The sequence below is a fragment of the Tenrec ecaudatus genome, chromosome 1 (assembly GCF_050624435.1).
Source record: "Tenrec ecaudatus isolate mTenEca1 chromosome 1, mTenEca1.hap1, whole genome shotgun sequence".
In the NCBI taxonomy this organism is placed as follows: domain Eukaryota; kingdom Metazoa; phylum Chordata; class Mammalia; order Afrosoricida; family Tenrecidae; genus Tenrec; species Tenrec ecaudatus.
Genome location: NC_134530.1, coordinates 107,813,671 through 107,837,161, shown reverse-complemented (window position 1 = coordinate 107,837,161; position 23,491 = coordinate 107,813,671). Strand labels below are relative to the sequence as shown.

Sequence of the window (23,491 nt, the reverse complement as noted above, 5' to 3'; positions counted from 1 at the left end):
GATAAACCCCTCAGGAATAGAAATGGAAGTAGTGATATCAGGAGGGTAGGGAAAAGGTGGGAGAGGAGGAGGGAAGAAACCATGGGGGAAGGGAGAAAGTGTTCAGTGTGAGATATGAAAATAATAATAATTTATAATTTATCAAGTGGTCACGAGGGGGCAGAGGGGTTGGAAAGGAAAAAAGAGGAGCTGATACCAAGGGTTAAATAGAAAGTAAATATTTATAAAATAATGATGGCAACATATGTATAAATAAGCATGATACAATTGATGTATGGATTGTCATAAAAGCTGTAAGAGCCCCAATAAAATGATCTTTTTTTAAAAAGTGATTTTACTATGGAAGTATATAATCTGTGACTATTATATCAAGAAAACTACTTAAAAAAAACTAAAGAAACCAAATCTGATCGATGGTGCCCAAGGGTGAGGAGGAAGAGTTTTGCTAAGGAAGCATCAAGTTTATTTTAACAGCAGTGGAACAATGGAGAAGGATATCAATAATGGTTTATAATCAATAACACTGAGTTATATATGCAGAAGTTGTTGAATTGGAAAATGCTGTGTTGTGTATTTTTTTCCAAAATTGAAAAATATATTTACGTGAATAACAATTGACTCAAAGAAGAAGAAAATGTTTCCAAGTTGATTGTGGCAAAGATTGTACAACTCTTCTTGATGATTGAATTATTGAATTGTAAGATATGTGGATGAAATGCCAATAAAACTGCTTAAAAAATAACTGTATAAAAAAATAGATAAATAACTATATAAGACTTTTAAAGAGTAAGTTCTTACCTAAATAACTGTATAAAAATAAATAAATAACTGTATAAGACTTTTAAAGAGTAAGTTCTTACCTAAGTCAGTATCTCGGATTCCCATGTACAAATCAAGCAGGTCATCAATCTTTGTAATGGCCTTTGTCTCATTTTCAGATGGCTTTATAAAAGAAGAGAAAAAGAAAACATCTTCTTAAAATACATTTTTCAGGGCTGGATAGGGCAGAGGTTATACACTGGTACATATGAGGGCTGGAGGCACAGGGAATCCAGGGTGGATGATACCTTCAGGACCAAGGGTGTGAGGGGCGATGCTGGGAGAGTAGAGGGTGAGGGGGTTGGAAAGGGGGAACTGATTACAAGGATCCACATGTGACCTCCTCCCTGGGAGAGGGACGGCAGAGAAGGGGGGGAAGGGAGACTCCGGATAGGGCAAGATACGACAAAATAACGATGTATAAATTACCGAGGGCACATGAGGGAGAGGGGAGCGGGGAGGGAGGGGAAAAAAAAGAGGACCTGATGCAAAGGGCTTATGTGGAGAGCAAATGCTTTGAGAATGATTGGGGCAGGGAATGTATGGATGTGCTTTATACAATTGATGTATGTATATGTATGGATTATGATAAGAGTTGTAAGAGTCCCTAATAAAATGTAAAAAAAGAAAAGAGGAGGAAAAAAAAGAAAATGATTAGGGCAAAGAATGTACAGATGTGCTTTATACAATTGATGTATGTATATGTATGGACTGTGATAAGAGTTGTATGAGCCCCTAATAAATTGTTTAAAAAAATAAAATAAAATGGAAAGAAAAAAATACATTTTTAATGATTACGAGCAAGGGTACTGGTGCAACCATTCATACCCCAGCTTTCCCTTTAAGCAGTGTGTGCTACGAGGCCAGTTGTTTACCCTTCTGTGCCTCAGCTCATCTATAAATAGAAATATTACCTACTTGATGGCAATGAAAATTAAATGAGTTGATCTATGTAAAGAGCTTAGGAAATTACCTTTAAAATGGAATCAATCAATGATGGTGGGGGTTGGAGGTGAGGGTGGAAGAAGCCCTGTGGGACTAGGGATCTAGTTATCAGACGTGACCAAATACCAAGGTCTCCGATGTACCTCCCTAAGAAGGGCTCTAGTCTTTATCATGCAGATCAGAAACTCCACATTCTTTTATGTTTACACAGTAGTAAAACACTTCTGAATGCATACCATTATTTACTTTTTAAATTTCATTTTACTGTATGTATTTCTTAGGAAATTATATACACACATTCACATATACAGTGTTATTGTTAGGTGCCATCAACTAGATTTCAACTCAGAGCAACCATGGGACAGAGTAGAATGGCCCCATGGGGTATTCTTGGTGATAATATTTACAGAAGCTGGCGACCAGGACTGTGTCCCACAGTGGTTGGACTTCAACCATCATCCTTTTGGCTAGCCGCCCAGCACTTAAGAAGCAAGTACACAAACACAGGGTTTTAAAAGAATGATATAATAATAAAACACTGTGCACATTTGCATTTCCAAAACTATTACTACTTTTAACAAAACAACTTGATGGACTATTTTATTATTCTATGTTCAGTTTATATTGATAGTTGGTTTTAAATGGTTTTATTGTGGCTGAAGCAATTACCCAACAATGCTAAATACACAACTATAGGTACAAGTGTAGAAATCATGATGAGATTGTTTGAAATTCATATCCCATTTAATGCTGTCACAAGTGTGTGTTGCTTTTAGTTACTTCTCTTAACCCTCACCTCACGGTTTGTAGTAGCTTCTTTTCCTGCATGTCTTCCTTTAGAGAGACGGATTGGCCTGTCCATCCTTCCCTTGCCATTACCTGGATTGTGCTTGTCTCAGTCCACACATGTGGAGTAAATTCTGAGCTATGGAATTGAAGTGTCTTTTATAGCTTTCACAATTTGTCCTAGATTTAAAGAGAATGGCTTGTTTCAAATGCTACAATTCTTCAAATCCTTGGTATTTGAAATTAGTGATTTGCATTAAATTTAATATTAGCACCAAAGTAGATTACTTTTCCCTTTACTTGTGAGCTATTTTCAATTGCCCTATTTAATGAAATGGGCTAGGCAAATAAGAACCATTTTAGATGTTGACCTTTGGATGAATTTTTCCCTAGGTCTCCAGACAGATCATAACCTCCTTCCTTACATGCCAGGATCGTGTATTTATGGCTCGTGTTACCCTACTAAAAGATGACTCTCCGCCTGTGCCAACCCTGCTTCCCTGGGGGCTGCTTTCATGTCTCTGCCACGCTTCTTCACAGCCCCAGTCAGAAAACGGTGAGGGTATTTTCCCAGCTCCCTACAACCAGTCCTATTTGCTATTCTTTCGCTCTCCTACTGTGATAGTTAAGCTTTTATGTCAATTTATATGGCCCAGGATTCTCAGTAGTTTGGAATTTAAGGCCTAGTAATCCCCCAGGGGATGTGATCTACTTCCAGTATACGTGGAATCTGTGGAAAAGCTTCCTCCGTTTTTGCTGCATCTATATTCTGCATCCAGCTGCATAATTAGCCTCCAGTTCTATAGACTGGAGTAAGAGCTCGGCCGTATTGCCAGCTGATGCTGGGAGTAATCAGCAGCTTGCCATCTTACTGACTGACTTGAATTTATTCATTCGTCTGTGCAACCAGAGCCTGACTTTAATGTAATATTTATATATATATATATATATATCTCAACCATACAATTGTGCTTACTGAACCCGCGATTAGTGGTGGGGGGCTGGCACCTCAATTCAACCACACACATGAATGTTGGACAATGACTAAGGAAGACGGAAAAAAGAATCGCTGCATTTGACTTATGGTGCTGACAAAGAATATTGAAAGAATCATGGACTGCCAGGAGAACAAAACCAATCAAGACAGAAGTACAGTCAGAAAGGAACAAGTACAGCCAGAAAGTTCCCTGGAAGAGGAATGGCGAGACATCGTCTCACAGACTTTGGGTGTGTTATCAAGAGAGAGGAAAAAGGGAAACCTTCAATGGGATGGATTCACAAAGTGCTTACAACATGGGCTCAGACACAACAGCAATTGTACGGATGGCAGGGGATCATGAAGTGTTTCCTTCTGCTGGGCTAGGAGGGAGAACTGCCTTGAGGGCAGTTCACATGAACTAAAACATGAAATAGACTGACTTCTGCAGTGGTCCTGAGACTTTCCCTTGGTTTGCAGAGGTATTGGGTTGACTTCTTTTAAGTTTCCAGGCTGGTTGAGATGTCAACAGCCTAGAAATAGTTATCTGCAGGTTGTTGAAGGTTGCTAGAGATCACAATCTCTCTACACGTAGTGTCTATGTTTCCCCTTTCATGCTTCCAGTCATTTTCCAATTGGTTAATTGGGCAGTGAATAAAATTCTCACTTCTATTAGAATGTAAGTATGGCATTTTATTTAACTTCAAGATTTTACCTTTGTTTCCAATTCTAATAAACATGAATGAATAACCACACATTTGCATGCAGAAATGGCATTAATTCACTATCACATACCACTTCTTCCACGGTGGCAGGACCTTTTGATCGTAGCCGCAGTGTCCCTCTTCCAGTACCAATTTTCCCTTCCGATGACTTCTCAGCTTTTGTCCTGGGCTCTACTTCTGTAAGTACACAATGAATGGGGTCAGTGAATATCTGGAGAAAGAATTCCAACTGATTATTATAAAAGCGAATGTAGTTTCCATTACAATGTATCTATATTATTATTATAGGTATTTGATAAGCAGTGTGCCTTTCCAAGAACAAAATTAATTCATCCTTCATCTATTATTCTCAGACGGTAGGCTCTCTGAGTGAGTCCTCTCTCTGAAAATAATAAGGAAGGAAATTTTTTTAAACTCTTGGCTTTCTTATAAAAATAATAAAGTTAGGAGAGTAGAGTTAGAAATTCAGCTGGAGTTTATCCAGATCATTAAAATAGGACACAGTCAAATAAAAAAATGGGGGGTGGGGTTGGAGAAGAGGCACTCTAAATTGAATACATATCCTCTGATTGATGTTTTATGTACAAAATAACCTTTTAGCACACACATGGTCTATGCGGTAATTTATAACCCTAATTTTAAAGATAAGGAAAATTAGGCATAGCTAGTTCTGTAATCCCAAAGTCCATGTGCTTTCCTCAACCACACCTGCCTTGTGAAAGTGCAGGGGATAAATTCTGAAGTGACAACCTGACAGAAACAGGTCCCTAAAGATAAGAGAGACAGGTCAGAGTAGGTTCAAGCAAGGAATGTCTTGCAAACGTCAGAAAAGAAAATGGGGAGAAAGAGTCCACAAGAAGCCACAGCTTTCCTTATGCCTGACTTGATTTGATGTTTTCCCTGTGTGCCGACTCACCCTTCCAGTTCACTCACAGCCTCAAGCAAAGGGTGTGGCACGGAGTGAGGAGAGCTAGGAGTCCACCTTCCAATAACCACTCCAGAACCCACTGCCTTGTATGAACACAGGCCCTATATAAGGGCTTCAGCTTTTTGCAAAGAAGCTGGCCATTAAGAGTTTACTATGAACCCACAGATGGTTTTCACTTGGGACAACTAAATATTACTTAGAAAAGATTCTAACCAATAGAATAGCCTCTGCAAAAACCTGCGGGCTACCTGTGGTAGTTACATAATCTTTTGTTCATTTGAGGATTAAGAGTGAAAGGGTGGAGTCTAGCCTGTCAATCAGGTCATAACCAATGAGGCCTCTGTGTGGGACTGGCCTTCTCCTGAGGATTCTGGGGTCTCCTGCATTCCTCCATAGAGGCAGGAGACACTCTGTCTCTCTGCTCACTCCCTGGGAGACATTGCAGCTGACAAGACACATGGAACTGCACTAGTGCCCTGAGCTGGAGAAGCCACGTGGAGACCTCACCAGAACTGAGATGCTTACACTGCCACTGGACCCACAAGATTTTCCACCCATTGGCCTGTGATCATCCTGCATTCAGCATCATTGCATGTGTTTCATAAGTTTTAAGGGTATTTTATAGATTGGTATCAGACATATGGGCTAATAACAGACCTATGGACTTGATCTGGACTGGGCTGGAGCGTTTTCTTAATATTCAATTGCTCTTGTGTATAAAGCTTTTTCTTACGCACATATTTGAGTGCCTCTGGATTTGTTTCTCTAGTTCACCCACACTAACACACTAGCCTTGCATGAGACCTCTCTGTGGCAGCAATTTGAGGCATGGCAAGACGGTAATATGATTTGTACAGAGCTCCTAATATGGCGACATCAAATAAACTGGCACAAATGTACTCTTCCTGACTTAGAACATGGATTAATTTCTTTTTCTTTTTTTTGCATTAATTTCTATCATCAGTCAAATACTGTTTTGCTATTGGGAATAGGCTCCAAAGTAATTAAGGCATTTGTATATTACTTCTAACCTGTACTTGGAGGAAGAATCACCAAAACATAAAACATGCTACCCTCTGAGAATGAAATTTTTTTTTATTTCAATAATGAAACTAGTCATCTCAGCAAAAAAACAAACAAACCTTTAGTGGGACTCCGAGGAAACTGGAAACACCCAAATGCTAATCAAGGTGACCGGATTCTCAGGAAGTGAGGCTTATATCAGCAAGTTTGCAACAGTGGTCTTGCCAGTTACATTGTGCCCCCTCTGTGAGAAGAATGCATTACTAGAAGTGAGATGTTCCGCATACAATTCTGAGAGTACCCAAGGCGGAAACAATAGGCCAACCTGCCATCAGCACCATCCAATATTGTGCACTGATCTGCAGTGACGGCATCCCCGCCCAGAGCATCTGGGCTCCAGAAGCAGAGAGGACCCTCTTAGCTTAATGGTATTTACCTCCGCGGTGTGCAACCTAGCCCTCCCTCCCTCCACACACCAACCCCTGGCATGTCACCAAGAAGCCTACTCAGTACAATGTATCTTCACATACTTTTTTTGGTCTGCCTACATAGGTATTTGTAATTATAAAGTAATGCATTGTCATTTGGACTTTCCTTCACGTCTCTCATAAATTTGGTGAGGATGATGTATCACTGGAAAATAAGAGCAGCCCTGGATATACCAAAGTGTGTGGGGCTTACAAAACTAAGGACCCAGAAGTGGGCACTCCATAGCGATCTTGACACCCCTGCTCGAAATTAGCTGGTCTCTCTAGAAGAGATGATGCCTCTGTCTTATCTTACTCGAACCTGCAACGCTGCTGTCTGGAAAGGGAAATGTTTCGGCATTTGTTTTATTTTTCATTGTCTAGTCACCTTCTTTCCTAGAATGGCATCTCAAAATTAACCACTTGGTGGCACCAAAGCAAAAGTTACCTTTGAAGTTCTGGCTTGGGGACTGCCTTCAGAAAGGCAGCTTTCCCAGAAGAGAAAACAATCACTATGTTTTCCTATGAGCCTACGACCTGTTTACACGTGAAAACATGCAGGCTGGACCTGCTCACCTGCTGGGGTAAAAACAAGTTCAATAATGGTGTTTTAATGCTTTGAAGAGTGTGAATTATTTTAGTCCAGCCTATGACAAGGGCACTGGCGTGTTGGAGCATGTGCGAACAAGCAGGGCAAGCTCTAACTCACTTCACTGGAAGACGTTAGCCCGAGGCCTTTCTTGGTACCATACTACCCTGTGGAAGAGGTTTCTGCAGCACGTGAGAAAGGAGCCGGTAGCTAGTTTGCTCTTTCACTTGACTCATCAGTGCTCCCAAGCCCTATGAATCCTTTCAGCCACATGACCACCATGGGTCCCTCAGCTCATCGGCACAAAGCTGCTCACAGAGGGGGCTTGTGTATCGCCGAAACAGCAAAGTTTGCTCCAAACCTTTTTAGGTAGTTGCAGCTGTTGCCATAAGTACATAATTTCATTATAAAGTACAAGAACGGATAAAGTACAGGGAGAGAAAATGTGACCATGAAAACTAGATAGCCCCTTCGGATTCCTTGTCCCTCAGATATAAATATTGGTCTGAGTGGCTGAAAAAGAAGGGAAAGTAAAACTGAAGTGAACTTGGAGTCTTTAATAACTTAGAAATTCATTTCAAATATAGGGAAAAAAAGAAAACTAGATAAGACTGTTTTTACAAAGACTAAATAAAGATGAGTTGCTAAAAAATAATAAAATAGGTGTGGCCAAGATGACTAAGAGATTATAAAAGAAAATTTTTAAAATCCAAGATTTCACACAAATCATTTACCAAGTACATTTACATTCTCATCTGGTTTTAAAAGATGAATTATGACATGGAGGTAACACATTTGGTGTAGTTTACAAAAGAAAGGCTTAACAGAACTCCAACTAATATGTTCTACTGAAAGAAAAAGCCTTTTCATCAAAAGTAGGTAAAAGAATATTCATTTGTTTTTAATTACAATCTGACCTATACCGTTATCACTCTTTAGGGTGCCACATTTTAACTGACATTGTCAGTGAGCAAACCAATCTCCATTCTCTGTCATGTCGTGAAGCTCAGAGTGAAAGAATGGGAAATGAAAGAGCAGGGGAAAAACAACCTTTCTTTCTTTCCAGTTTCCATTCACTCACTGACTGCATCCTAGAGGAAAGGGCCGGCAAAAGACAACAGTGCTGTGTTTTCAGGATGAGCACATGCAACATGGTTTGGTTCCACAACTGACAACAGGTGCTGCATTGGGAAAGCTGGCCTTCTCCCACTTCTGCACGTGAGACCTGTCTGGTCCCATGGTGGCTATGGTTGGCCTGGAGTCTGGAGCATCGCTTCAAAGAGCAGGGACAGAGCACGTGACTTCAGTGGGAGGTTGACACAGGTGGACACAGCTGCGTTCAGTACCTTCTCGATGGCTTAAAGATGCCAGAGGGCAGACGGGAATGTTTAGGAAAGAGAAGAGGTCAATAGGGTGCCTAACAGGGTCAGACTTCTTTAGAGCATACCAAACAACCTTCAGAAAACCTAGAAATAGTTTTAAAGGGGTGACAGAGCAGGGGGTGGATATCCTGACTGAAAAGGAAGAAAATATTTCAGTGACATTTTGGTCATAGAAATGAGACAAATCCTACTATAAGTGATTGTATCAATAAAAGTTATTATATTTTCCCCTGGGTTTCAGCTCAAAGTACAGAGATCCTTTTTATTTTACTGACTTTGCAAACATATATTATTTGCTCCTTTCAAAATGTGTTAAGGGTCTTTACTACTAAAATCAGATCATCTCTACCTCTACCCACAGCTGCTTTCTAATGTGATATCATAAAGCCTGTAAGTTTATCAATTGCATTCTGACCACTGATATCTGTATACAATGGTTTTACCCTATGATTAATATTTTTATTGAATCTGTGCTCTTATCTATAGTCTCATGGTTACAGGAGTGGATTCTGTGTTCCGAACACCTGGGTAAAACCCTTGGATCCGCCAAACCTACAGTGCGTAAACTGAGGAATGGGTCCTGGTGGGTAAAATGAGCATTATCACCCAATTACAGTGCTGTCTCAAGCATCACAAAGCATCATGTATAAAAAAGGTGCACACCCACGGGCCTAACCCAGATTACGACAGTGCTGTTCCTAGAATGTGCAGTTTGTTTCCGCGGGCACGTTCTAATCTGTCAAGAGAAAGAAGTGTTCTCCCCACACTTCCCCACAAAACCTTTTGCCTGGATTTTCTCCCTGAAAACAAGAAACCTGCCAAAGGCCCTCTTCAAAGATTCAAAAAGTTGCAATTCCAAATACCGCAGGGGAAGGCCTCGTTATCCTATTTTATCTTTTTTGGAAAGCAATCTTATTTTCTCCTTCAGTGTAGAGGAGAGTAAATAGCTCTCCCTTTGCTTCATTGCCAGATTCACCAGTGTGGCTAAGCTTACGCCCAGCCCCTCATGGGCTCACTAAGCAGTGCAGGCTGCCCAGTGTCCATCTCCTGGGCAAGGACAACTCAAAGGGAAGAAGGAACCATTGAGGAGCCAGAGAATGGAAAAGGGAAATCTCCGGTCCCGGTGGTCTCTTCCATCCCTCACCTGGCAACACATCCTAGGAGAGATTCGTGGTGTCATATGGGTTAAGTGACAAGACCTCTCCCTTGAGCACCATGGTGAGATGAACTAACCTACCCCACCAAATTCCCTAATCAATTTCAGTCATTTCTGTCTGTCAGGTGGCCTGCTGGCAACTCTGCTTTGCAAAATGTGTAGCCCAGTGGCTTGCCTGCAGGCCCAGAATCACTTACACTCTTCAGTGCTCCCAGAATTGATCCGAATCTCAGACACTGATTCACAAGAAAACAATCAGCACATTACGCTGTGAAGATGAAAACTCATGATCCTGAGGGGACACTTCACAGAGAAGGGGATATCCAAACAGGGACACGAACATCCAGAGCTAAAAGGTCAAGTGGGAAAAACTCCAGGGGAGGGGAAAGTGTTCCAGGGCAGGAGTTCAGTAAGTGAGAAGAACTTAAAAGCCAGACATAGAGAGAGTTTATGTTCCCGAGCTCTCAGAGGGGCTGGCCTCAGTTCCCTAGAGCACCTCTCCTCCTAGGAATGACCCTCTCGACCTTTCTTCCTACTGGATCCCCTGGCCTCCAATCGGGGAAGCCTGGACAATAAATATGCCTTATCTTACCACATAGAACAGCTGTCTCAAGACCAAACCCGGGGCCTCTCTCCCATGGGCTGCACTGAACAAAGAGCAAGCCCTGCTGTCTGACTCTCTACTTTCTAAGATTGATTCATGCAGACCACCACAGTGTGGGGCAACATACGAAGGAGTTGACAACGATTGCGTCCTCCTCTATGAACCTGAGGTAGGCCAGCCAGCCTGGGAGCAGATGCTAGTAAGTCAGACTGCAGCAGATCCTTGCCTGTGCTCATCTTCAGACCTCGGCTCTCAAGGTGTGGAAATGGCACAGATGGGCCCTCTCAACTACTATATGCTGCTTCATATGCCTGTGTTAGGAGCCCCGGGGTGGTTCAACAGGTAAAGGCTTGACTACTAGCTAAAAGACTGGCAGCTCCAACCTACCCAAAGACTCCTTGGAAGACAAGTCTGGCAACTAGCAACAATACTAGATTTATTCTTAAAGGGTTTTTACTTCAAAGGAATAAATATACACACACATATCTATAAATCAGCTAAGGACAATAATGTAACTCATTCAGGGAAAATAGATTTAAAGGTAATGTCTATATATATATATATATATATATATATATATATATATATATATATATATATATATATATATATATTTTTTTTTTTTTTGCTGGGGGCTCTTACCACAATCCATATGTTAGGTAGCTTAGCCTAGGTAATTGGGAAGTCCATTTACGCATGCCCTGGAGAACCAGCAAAGGACAAAGCTGGTTACACCTGGAGCAGCCAACATGGGCCAGGTGACTGCAATTCAGCCAATGGGATCGACCTGGGGTCGTTCACCACACCTCCCCAGGAACCCTTAAGAAGGCGGGAACCGAGAGGGAGAGGGTCTTGCTTGTCTTGCATGTGCGGTCTGGTCGTCTTCGTGGGAGGAGAGATCCTTGCGTGACCTGGGGCAGTCTCTGCCAGCCGCATGGTCAGAGGAATCCTATGGGTGCCGCGTAAAACCTGATGCTTCTTTGAACTCTCATTAAATTCACTTGGATCACGAGCCCGGCTTCAGCGTGAAATCTTTCTCGCGTGGAGCCAAGGACCGAGGCTGAAATCTAGTCCCGGAGAGAGAAACCTTACACATACATGTGTCCATTGTGTCATACACATCTGTACATATGTTGTCATCATCTTTTTCAAAACATTTTCTTTCTAGTTGAGCCTTGGTATCAGCTCATTTTTCCTCCCTCCCCCACCCTCCCTCTCGCATATACCCTTGATCATTTATAAATTATTCTTTTTTTCTTCCCCATGTCTTACACTGCTGTCTCCCTTCACCAAATTTCCTGCTGTCCCTCCCCCTGGGAAGGGGGCCATACATCGATTTTTGTGATCAGTTCCCCCTTCCCTTATCCTCCTAGTATTGCTGAGCCCCTTATTGATGCTGAGGGGTTTATCTGTCTGGATTCCCTGTGTTGCTCTTATCTGTACCAGTATCCATGTTCTGGTCTAGCCAGATTTGAAAGAGAGAATTGGGTGAGAGGTTGGAGACGGAGGCGCGGAACAGAGATAGAATTTAGCCAGGAATGCGGAGTTGAGAAAGATATTATTGAGGCAGGGAAAGAACTTCTGGGAGGGAAGGGAGAGCAGATTAAGGGACGGGGCATCTTGAGACCCCAGGTGGGTATCGAGGAAACACGCCTGGCAGTGAGGCAGTGGGACACAGAGAGGGCTTGGCTTGAGCCAAGGACGGACGGATGTACTGAGAAGGGGAAAAAGGCGGTGCTGCAGTTGCAGTGTCTGAGTCAGGATGCGGTCTGTGAGTAAATCATGCGGAACACTGAGGGCAGGGGCCAAACAGACCCGGCCTGGAGAGATAAGCCCCTTGGAATGCTGGAGGCAGGGACTCCACAGTCCAGCTCTGGCCTTGAATGGTGGGAGCCCCCCTCCTCCTTCCCCCCTCCCCACCCTCCGCACAGCCCAGCAGGCTATCTTTCAGAAGAGCTGGGGGAGGCAGCTGCCTGGTCCAAATACAGCCCAAACATTGGGGTCATAGTAGTGGGGTGGGGCAGAGTTTGTTTGTTTTTTATTTAGATGAACTTTCCAGTGCCAGCATCGCTCACAGCTTTGCCACTGTGAGCGTCACTCAGGAACTTTTCATCTATAAGATGGTGCTGTTGCTTTTTTTGCTTTAAGCCATTTGGTATGCCTTTCCATTACTTTCCATTGAAAGCTACTTCATTGATACTGAATTCTAGCTAAACTGTGAAGCAACTCATCCAGAAAGACCTTTCCAAATTTAGACAGACATAAAAGGCACTGTCCAGAAACAGCTTATGTGATTCCTACCCCACATGCACCCCAACACACACACACACACACACACACACACACACACACACACACACACATGGCCTCTTGTGTGCGGGCGAGAGTTCTCTCTCCCTCTCCTCTCTGGCAGTGTCTGTGTCTGTCTGTCTCTCTTTTCAGAATATTTTACAGAAAACCTAGCCTGGGTCTCAAATTTAAAGTTCTTAACTATACATTTCCTTTTTGTGGGAAACAAAAAGATTTCTACCAAGTTGTCTCCCCCAAATATATGCCAGACTTTGCTTGCTACACATGGTAAATGACTACGCACTTGGAGGTCAACAAAAGTAGATCAGGGGTTATTCTCCCTAAGGGTTATCAGCCATCTAGAGCAAGCAGACTGTATACTCACTCTAAGTACGGCCCACTCCCTTCTGATAAGGATTGTAGTCGATTGTTTCCCTAAAGGAGTGCCCAGGGAGGTCAAGCTCACTCAAGGGTGACCAAGGTTAGGCCGCCATCATGAATCTAGGGTCCACCTATCTTGCCACACGTATACCTCTAGTCCCTCCCCTTCCTATCTTGTGTACACCTCTAGTTCATCCCCTTCCTGTTACACTTATGCCCATTGCATCCCCCGTCCTATTGCTTGTATTGCCTCTTGTACAGCCCCTTCCGGTGCTGTGTGTGGTTACCTGTAATCACGCCCCCTAAGTGGGTATAAGCCTTGGTTCGCAATAAATCGCTCACTCCTGTGCTCCCCCACCCTCTCGGCCCGTGCTGTGCGTGGACCTGCACGTTGAGATCATGGCCATCCAGGAGGGGAGCATGCGACCATGGAATGTGTCTGACTGCTTTATTTTACTCTCTCTCTCCTACCTCTCTCATTCTCCATGATTTTATTATAATCTTTATATAACTCAAAAGTACGATTGCGCTCACTGACCCCGTGATTAGTTGTGGGGGGGGGCTGGCTTCCCACACACCTCTTTCCATGTGTTCTTCTTTACAAAATTTCTCAGATTTCCTTAAGTTAAGAAATGTATATCCAATAGAGTTCTATCCACCCAAAACCAAACCCATTACCATTGAGTTGACTCTGAGTCACAGGAATATTATAAGATAAACGAGAACTGCTCCATTCAGAGGGGTTCTAAAACTGTAAATCTTTACAGAAGCAGGCTTCTTTGTCTTTCTCCTGCAGAATTCCTGCTGGGTTCAAACCGCAGACCTGTCCATGTGTAGCTCAACACTTAACCAGCTGTGCTACCAGTGCTGATACCACCTGTACATAGCTTCAGTTGCGTATTAGATTAAAAGGGCAGCTCACACAAAATGAGCCCCATCAAAAGACAAATGCAATCTAAACAGTCCCTTTAATGAGATTGAACAGTGTGTGACACGTGCCAGAAGTGGAGTAACTGTACACAATCCTTCTTTCTCTTTGTGTTTCATTTGAGAAAACTAATCTGTTTCTCTCAATATGTAAGCAAAAAGAATGCACTTCTCTTAGGAGAGGATTCAGAGCTTTCCTCTAGCTTCCATTCCATTGGGGCTTGGGACACCAAAAAGGAGTATAAGCCTCTAGATTCCAATTTGTAGAGATAATCACTCTTTTTTTAAGGAGAATTAGAGATAAAATATTTTATCTTTGTCCTTTTATTTATTTTACTTTATAATATGATATCATGGAAACTGAAGAAATAAAACTTATTGTTCACCTTTTATTATTGATTTACTAATAAACATACTTTCCCAAAACCTTTAAAAATATTTTTAATTACCAAAATAGATTCTGCCAATGTAAAAACGCAAGACTACATAATGTTAAGTAGCCTATTTCTAACACAGAACCACTTATAATAATATCAAAGGAAACTCTTCAACAAGGAAAAGCATATTTTGCTTACAAAATTGTAAAACAACTATATATAAAGTGACTACATCCTTCTACTTCTTAACCTAGGAATACTAGCCTTCTCTTTTAAAGATAACTGTTCTCTGGATATGAAAGTTAATACGTTTCTTTTATAATTAAAGATTATCAAAAAACTCAAAAAGCCTAAATATCACCCATCAATATATTACCTATATTTTTATCCTATGCATTGTTTTCTAACCTGGCTTTCCATTTAATATGTTGAAAGCATTTTTCCAAATTTTAAATGAAATTGCTTATCTTCTTCTAAAAACATACTCTGACCAAATGCTGAGCATAATCCATTAAATACACTTCCCTATAATAATATAATTCATATGGTAAAAATATCCTGGGATGAGAATATGTATTATCTATATAATTGCTGTTTTTCTAATACTTTACACTGTATTCATGAGATTCAGTCATTTTAAGAAAGCTGCTTGCATTTTAGCATTATTGACTCCTTCCCACATTGCTATTTTAAGCACTAAGTTTAAAAACAGTTTAAAATGTTATCTATCTTTAACTTGCAACTGTTATTGCTTGCAAATGGTCCTTGAAACACATTATAGTTCTAAGAAACTAGTCATTATTTAGGAATTCTTGGGATTGTAGCTTATAATGTTTTCTGTATCACAGATAGTTGAAGTTTATAATAACTTCATTTTTCTCATATAAAAAGTTGAGCATTTAATTTAAAAAATTGAAATGAGCGTTTCTAAGTGGCACAGAAGAGTACCTATTTGGCTATGCAGCTTTAAATTGAAAACACATTTAACAGATACATGCAGTCTTCATGCAACACTTCTGACACAGCCCGCAAAAGGGAGCTTCACTCTGCTTTACCCACTTTCATGGCACCCTTGTCATAAATGCCAAACCAATGTCCAGGTAGATATGAGAAGACAAAACCAAATTCTGCTCCACAAAAATAAATGACTAAGTGATTTGTTCTATCCCACTCAAAAGCATCATTGTGAACACATTAAGCCTTTGACGGGTCCTGCACCGTACTCACGGTCATGGCTATGTTTTAAGTTCACTCTCACAGTCATAAGGACAACCCTTTTTTGGTTTCCGAACTCTAGGTCTTTGTATACTTCATTATAATATTTTATTTATAATATCATAATTTTGGTTTTTTGAGCTGTCCTTTGAAAATTTCGATTCGACGCTTTGACTTTATCATTTCTCCCATTTTCTTTAGCTACTCTACAACTAAGAACAAGTTTGAGTCCCTTCTGACATCCACTTTGATCTTTCCCATCTTTTTAATGGCCTTTCACTTTCTTCATGAATGGTGGTCTTGAGGTCCTCCCACCACAGAGATCTTCTGTCATTCGTGTATTCTTGTTCATATGCTCAGGAAGCATCAAAGATGATCAAGAGATGACACGGAGTCACTGTACTAAAAAGAACTGTCCCATTCCACCATTTCAGGAAGCAGCATATGGGCATGAACCAATGGTGCTGAAGGAAGAAATTCAAGCTGCACTGAAAGCCTTCACCAAAAACAAGGCTCTACGAATTAATGGAATACCAACTGAAATGGTTGAGGAAGCTGATAAAGCACTGGAAGCAGTGGAAACAAGGCAACTGACTACTTAGCCAACTGAATGGAAGAGACCCATCTATGTACCCATTTCAAAGAAAGGGGACCCAGTAGAATGCTCAAAATATCGAACATCATTGTGATCACATGCAGTTAAATTTGACTGAAGATCATCCGCCAGTGGCTGCGGCAATACATCGTCAGGGCATTAGCAGAGGTTCGGGCCAGGTTCAGAAGTGGGCTTGGAACAAGAGCTATCACTGCCGGCGTCTGATGGATCTTGGCTGAAAGCAGACAATTCAAGAAAGATGTTCACTTTGCTTCCTTGACTATGCAAAGTCATTCAACTGTGCAGATCATAATTTACTGTGGATAGCCTTGAGAAGAATGGGAATTCCAAAACACGTCATTGTGCTCAGGTGGAACTTGTACATGGATCAAAAGGCAGTTGCGCAAACATAACAAGGGGATACTGCACGGTTTAAAATCAGGAAAGGTGTGCAACAGGGCTGTGTCCTCTCACCATACTTGTGCAATATGCACACTGAGCAGATGAGCAGAGAGGTTGGATTACACGAGGAAAAGCGCAAAATCAGGATTGAAGGAAGTCCTATTAACATCCTTCGATATGCAAATGTACCATCTTGCTTGTTGTGAGGACTTGAACCACCTACTGGTAAAAATCAACAAATGTGACCTTCAGTAAATATTGCAACTCAATGTAAAGAAGAATCTTCACAACTGAACTAATAAATAGCATCATGATAAATGGAGAAAAGGTTAAGGTTGTCAAGGACTGTATCTTGCTTGGATCCACAATCAGTGGTCATGGAAGCAGCAGTCAAAGATCAAAAGATTGACTGCCTTGGGTAAATCTGCTCAATAAGACCTCTTTAGAGTATTGAGAAGCAAAGATGTTACTTTGGTGCACCTGACCGTTGTCGTGGTACTGCCCATCTCCGCATATGGACTACCAAAAGAATAAACTAATGTCTTGGGAGAAGTTCAGCCAGAGAGCTCCCTAGGCATGGATGATGAGAGACTCCTTCTTACATACTTTGGGCATGTTGCCAAAAGAGACCAGTCCCTGGAGAAGGTATCATGCTTGGTAAAGGACAGGGGCAGCAAAGAAAGAGAAAGGTCCGCAAGGAGATGGACTGAAAGACTAGTTCTAACAATGGGCTCAATCATCGGAACAATTGTGAGACTGCTGCAGGATCCTGCAGTGTTTCATTCTGTTGTTCATTCGTAAACCACTCAGTAGCACCTAACAAAGACGCTAGCAATGCTAAGCCATCTTCTAAAGCAGCGGTTCTCAGCCTGTGGGTGGCGACCCCTTTGAGGGTCGCACAACCCTTTCACAGGGGTCACATAAGACCATCAGAAAACACATAAATATTTCACAATATATAATTATATACTGTTTTGTGATTAATGACTATGCTTTAATTATGTTCTACTTGTAACAATGAAAATACATCCAGCAAATCAGATATTTATTGTGATTCATAACAGTAGCAAAATGACAGTTATGAAGTAGCAATGAAAATCATTTCGTGGTTAGGGGTCAGCACATGAGGAACTGGATTAAATGGTCACAGCATTAGGAAGGTGGAGAGCCACTAGGGCTTCCTTCTTTCTTTTGCTGCCCCTCTACTGCACTAAGTGTGACATCCTTTCCCAGTGACTCATCCCTCCTGGCACCATGTCCAAACTGCATAAGACAAAGTCTCCCAAGCCTTACTTTAAAGACTATCTGCTGTACTTCTTTCAAAAATGTTTGTGTCCACTCCTTTGGCAGTGTATTCAATAATCTTACCAACACTATCATTCAAATACATCAATTATCCTTCAGTCTTTTGTATTCATTGTGCAATTTTCATATGTATGTGAGGTAACTGAAAATACTAGGCTTGGGTTATATGTCATCAAAGTGACATCTTTGCTTGAAACCTTCTTAAATGGTCTTTAGCAGCAGATTTGCCCAATGCAATTTGTTGTTTGATTTTATGACTGCTATTTCATGGGTCTTGATTGTGGATTCAAGGAAAATGCCATCTTTGAGAACTTAAAAAAAATACCCACTTATCATGTTGTTATTCCTGGTCCAGTTAGCAGGAGTTTGGTTTTGCCTGAGGATCTTTCATCTGAAGGTGGTAGTCTTTGACCTTCACTGGTAAGTGTTTCAAGTCCTTTCCACCATAAGCAAGCAAGATTGTGTGAACTGCATGTTGTATCCATTCGTTTTTCCTTAGTTCTGATGCTGCATTCGGTTTCATATATTCAAATATCTTAGATTATTTGCATAGTACACAGACTGAATACGTATGGTGAAAGGATACAATCCCGATGTACACTTTGCTCATTTTAAACTACAGTATTTCCTTGTTCTGTTAGAATAACTGGTCTATATACAGGTTACACATGAGCACAATCAAGTATTCTGGATTTCCCATTATTCTCAATGATATCCATAGTTTGTTATGATCCACACAGTTAAATGCCTTTGCATATAAATAAAATATAGGTAAACATTTTTATGGAGTTCACTGCTTTCAGACTAGATCAATCTGACCTATTAGAGGTGGTATCCTTGTTTCATGTCCTCTTCTTAGTCCAGCTTGAATTTCTGGCAACTCCTTATCAATATACTGCTGCAGCCATTTTCTAATTATCAAGAAATCAGGTAAGACAGCAACCTTGTCAACCAATCAGAAGACGTCCATATTTGTGCATATTCCAAAGAGAGGTGATGCAACAGTATGCAGAAATTATCAAACAATGTCATTAGTGTTACACGTGAGGAAGATTGTCCTGAAGATAACAGAAACAATTGGAACAGTGCATCGACAAGGAATTGACCAAAAAAATCAAGCCAGCGTCATTAGACCACGCTACTGTCAGACAAAATGCAGTACATGCAATATTGATCTCCTCTTCCTTGACTTCTCTGCAAACCACTTCCATAGTCCAACTGCCTTCTTTCCAATTGTAGTGTCACTGTGATTCCAACTTCTGGTCTAGAAATTTTGGAGATGACATTTGCTCCTTCCAAGTCTTCTCTCTTCCCCTCCCATGCCCTCATCTCTCTCATCAAAACTACATTCTATCCTCCATTCCTTGCAATATCACTCAACCTTAATAATAAAAAAATTAAGCTCCTAATTACCATTACATCTCCTAACCCCAGTCCATATCATTTACTCCTGAACTGCTGCCAATGACCTCCTTCATGGCTTCTTCTCGAATTAAAAACAGTGCATACTGGTCTGCCATGCTTAATTCTCAAATATCCATGTCATCGTGTCTTTCCTTAGAGTCAACATATAAATCATTCCCTCTTACCTGCTAAAGAAATGTCAGCTTCTCTACCTAATTTCCAGAGCTCCTCTTAGTATGGTCCTGAGCTGCTTTTACAAAGCAAGGGTTTTTACTATTTGCCCTTCTCCTTCCTTATCTATAGTTTCCTTTCTATTCTCCACGGCCAAGTTCAAGCCCAATCTTCTGTAGGAATCTTTTCCATCTAGCTCAGACTTCTCATATTGGTCCCTTCTCTGGGCATCCACTTACATTCCTGTAGTGGATTTAAATGCTTGTTTTACAATGCTAAGAGTTGAGCCTCGGCTCCACAGAACACAGATGGGTTTCCAACTCAGATTGTTCTAATATCCCTACACCATTCTCTTGGAAGCCAATCACCTCTTATAGGGAATTCCATGTGATGATAGGATGCTCACTCCTATAATACCGTTTCCTCGAAAGTAAGACATCCCCCCCAAATAAGACCTACTTACAGTTTTGCTTCTCGCTGAAATATAAGGCATCTCCCAGAAAATAAGACCTCCCCCAAAATAAGCCCCCCAAAAGCTACCGAAACTCTGGACTCTGGACCATAGCCGGGGTATGCCGCACAGCTCACTGTTGGCCGCAGCGCAGTCAGAGCAGACAGGAAGTAAGGTGTCTTTTAATAAAACAATAAATGTGTACCGTATTCTTCTTCATGGAAAAATAAGACATCACCTGAAAATAAGACCTAGCACATCTTTGGGAGCAAAAATTAATATAAGACACTGTCTTATTTTCGGGGAAACAGAGTAGTGGCGGGACAACCATAAGCTGTCTGTCCCAAGATTTCCTCTATGGGATACTTTTTTGGGTTTTTTTCCAACAGTACCACTTTTCCCTGCATCCAAAACTCTTTAAGTCTTAAAACTCTCCTAATCTTCAGCAACTCAGCCCTCAGCTGAATTGTACATTGTTAAAGTCTGCATTATCACAGGCTGAGTTATGAATGTGTGCTAAGGAGGCAGTAACAGTACATGTAAGAGCACAAATCTTGGGAGCAAAAAGTACTGGCGTGGTACATTATCACTTACCACCAGTATTAAACGACCTTTGCACATTACTTAGCTACCCAAAGCTCAATTTACCTATGTGGAAAACCTTCCCAGGAAAGGCATCAGAATGAAGCCCAGGCATGGTAACAGTCGTCCTGGGAGAGAGGCTTACATTGAAGTAGCACAAGTTGCCACGCTCGGAGTGACCCTTTAAGACAGAGTTGAGTCAGAGGGATGAGGTTTACTGCTAAGAGGGAACAGTCATATTTGGGGGAACATAGGTACATGTCTGTTAGGGGGAGAAAAGGTGGGCTGGCCTCTAGGTGGGTGGGATGACTGAGGATGCTTGTGGGGACAGGCGGTGGGGAGTGTCTTTGGTTGGCCTGCAGTGAGTGGGCAACTTTGAATTACTGTATCTATGGGTATCCCATGAACCCAAGCTGGGTGCCCTGGAAGACTGGGAGTCTGAACCCTGGATCTGTGGGGCACATGGCATGTTCCAGAAGCTGTATCGGTGAGACCTCATAGGGTAACCCCACTGGGCGAACTGGACTCTACCTCAGACATACTTGTAACCTGAGGACTTCAGTCAGAAAACACACGGTGTCTGAGGAAGCAGAGGCAGCTGTACCAAGAGCAATGCGCTGTTGGTTGGCGGGCAAACAAGGTCTTGCTCCATCAACCCTCTGTATGCAGTATGAAGATACACATAAATCCAGCACTCCTGTGACAGACATTCTGCTTTATTTTGCTTATTCTTGTTCATATTAGGGTGTATCTCAGAGGTGCATTGCCATTGGGGTCACCTCTCAAAGTTGTGTTGTTTTTCTGTTTGTTGGTAAATGAAACCCAGGTAAATGAAATTAAGCCTATAGGCAAGGCAAATATAACCAGGGTTTTGTGGGGAGGGGTGATAGAGGAGTGGGGGAGATAAAAAGGAGATGATATCAAGGAGTCCAGGAAGAAAAAGTATATTTGGAGACTGATTATGGTAGCAATTGTACAACTCTGATGTGACTGAACTATGAAATTACATGACATATGTATTAACTCAGAAGTTACAATAAAATTAAAAGAAAAACAAAGAAACAAACCATAGGTCCAGGAATGGGTTTGGGGCTTGCACTAAATCCTAGCTCCAACTTGGGAACAATTAGTTCTTACCTGATGGCCCTGCTCCATACTCCCCCTCAGGAAAGGAACACAGAAGATGCAGGTGCGATAGCAAAATGTGGCAAAGAATTTAGATGATGTCTGGCTATCGGTTAAAATAGTATCTTGGGGTCTTAAATGCTTGTCTCCAAACAAGCAGCCTTCTAAGTGATATATCATTTAAGTCCACCATAATCTGTTACCAAAGGATTGGGATCCATATAATCCGAAGTCAAAGGAGGGGCCAGTATCAGAGCCCACACTGTTCGCATCCGGTGTGCAGAAGGCGAGGGATGACAGTGAGCCCAAGATTCATTTGTGGAACCCCATAGGGAATACGTCTCCAGAGAACTCCCGCGATCTACAATTGTCTCTACACAGAGTGCTTGGGAGAGGGGAGGATAGAAGGTCAAAGGCATAAATCTGACTCGAACAGTTAAAACTTTGTAAGTAGATCCTGCCTTTTCTGTATTTTGGGTGTGTATTGTGTTGCTTGCTTTTTGTTTATTCATATGCGAGTGTATCTCAGAGGTGTATGTCAATGGAGGTCACCCTCTTAACGCTGTATCATACGCTGTTCTGTTTTTCAGTAGATGAAATGCAGGATTGATGAACCTATAGCGACAGCAAGTAGAAAAAGGAGTACAGGGGGAGGGGGTACATTGGTGGGGGGGTGTAAAAGGGAGATGATATCAAGAAGTACATGTAGAAAAAGAATGCTTGGAAACTGATTGTGGTAGCAATTGTACAATTCTACTTGATGTAATTTAAATATTGAATGATATATTCTTAATTCCTAACTATTAAAAAAGTTTTAAGAAGTAGAACTTCCCCTGTGGGCTTCTGGACTGTTAACTCTTTACAGGAATAAAAGACCTTTCTTTCTCCCATGGAGCAGCTGGTGGTTTTGAACTGCTGACCTTGCAGGTAACAGCCCAACGCACAACCACTATTGTCACCAGGTGGCTCCTGGTTTTATGAGAGGCTATAAAAAGTGTATATGTGAGTCAGACTTGACTTGATGGCAGTGAGTTTGGTTTATCTGGTTTATGTGCCAAGCACTAGTCTAAGGTCCTGACATATATTAACTCATCAGTCTCACACTTCATGGATAAATTATCAGGCACTGAGAGGTTAAGAAACTAGCTGACAAGCAGCTGAGACAGTAATTAAACCCAGGCAGTTTGGCTCAGAGTTTGTGCTCTGGTCACTATACTACCTTATGTCCAATGTATTGGTCGTTATTACTATTATTAATGGAATTACTTCCTATCTGCCTCTTTGGATACACTAGAAGCTCCTCAAGGACAGAAAATATACTAATTAGAGAGTGGATTTCAGAGGCTGACTATATAGGTTAGGATTCCAGCTCGGTCACTCACTAGCTCTAAGACCTCAGGCAAACAGCTAAATCTTTTAGCAAGACTCAGAGGATTAAAGAGTTCAAACCTAGGAAGTACTTGGGAAAGTGAATGGCATACTTAAAAAAGCAAACAGCAGCTGTTACAATATACAATATATTTCATCATCTGGGATATGATATTATTATGATCTGTCCTTCTAGAATCTAGAAAATAATCAGTTCTCAGAAACATAATCTCAAATCACCAACCCACATGTATCAAATATTCCTGTTCCATGGGAATTTGTCTTATTTCTAATATTATTCCTTATAAAAGTGGTTCTCAACCTGTGGGTCGCAACCTCTTTGGGGGTCGAATGACCCTTTCACAGGGGTCGACCAATTTACAACGGTAGCAAAATTATAGTTATGAAGTAGCAACGAAAATAATTTTATGGTTGGGGGTCACCAGAACATGCAAAACTGTATTAAAGGGGTGTCGCATTGGGAAGGTGGAGAACCACT

The 23,491-nt window shown here is 41.4% G+C and overlaps 1 protein-coding gene across 2 annotated transcripts in view; it reads right to left on the bottom strand.

The window, feature by feature from the left end:
• The window catches only part of GIPC2 (GIPC PDZ domain containing family member 2), a 92,404-nt gene that overhangs the window by 22,737 nt on the left and 46,176 nt on the right, over nucleotides 1–23,491 (bottom strand). For both annotated transcript variants that reach the window (XM_075557541.1, XM_075557547.1), the window contains exons 4-5: nucleotides 4,322–4,428; nucleotides 861–942 (exon numbers count right to left, since the gene is read on the bottom strand). In XM_075557541.1, coding sequence (XP_075413656.1) covers nucleotides 861–942; nucleotides 4,322–4,428 — 189 coding nt within the window. The remainder of the gene's footprint in view (nucleotides 1–860; nucleotides 943–4,321; nucleotides 4,429–23,491) is intronic.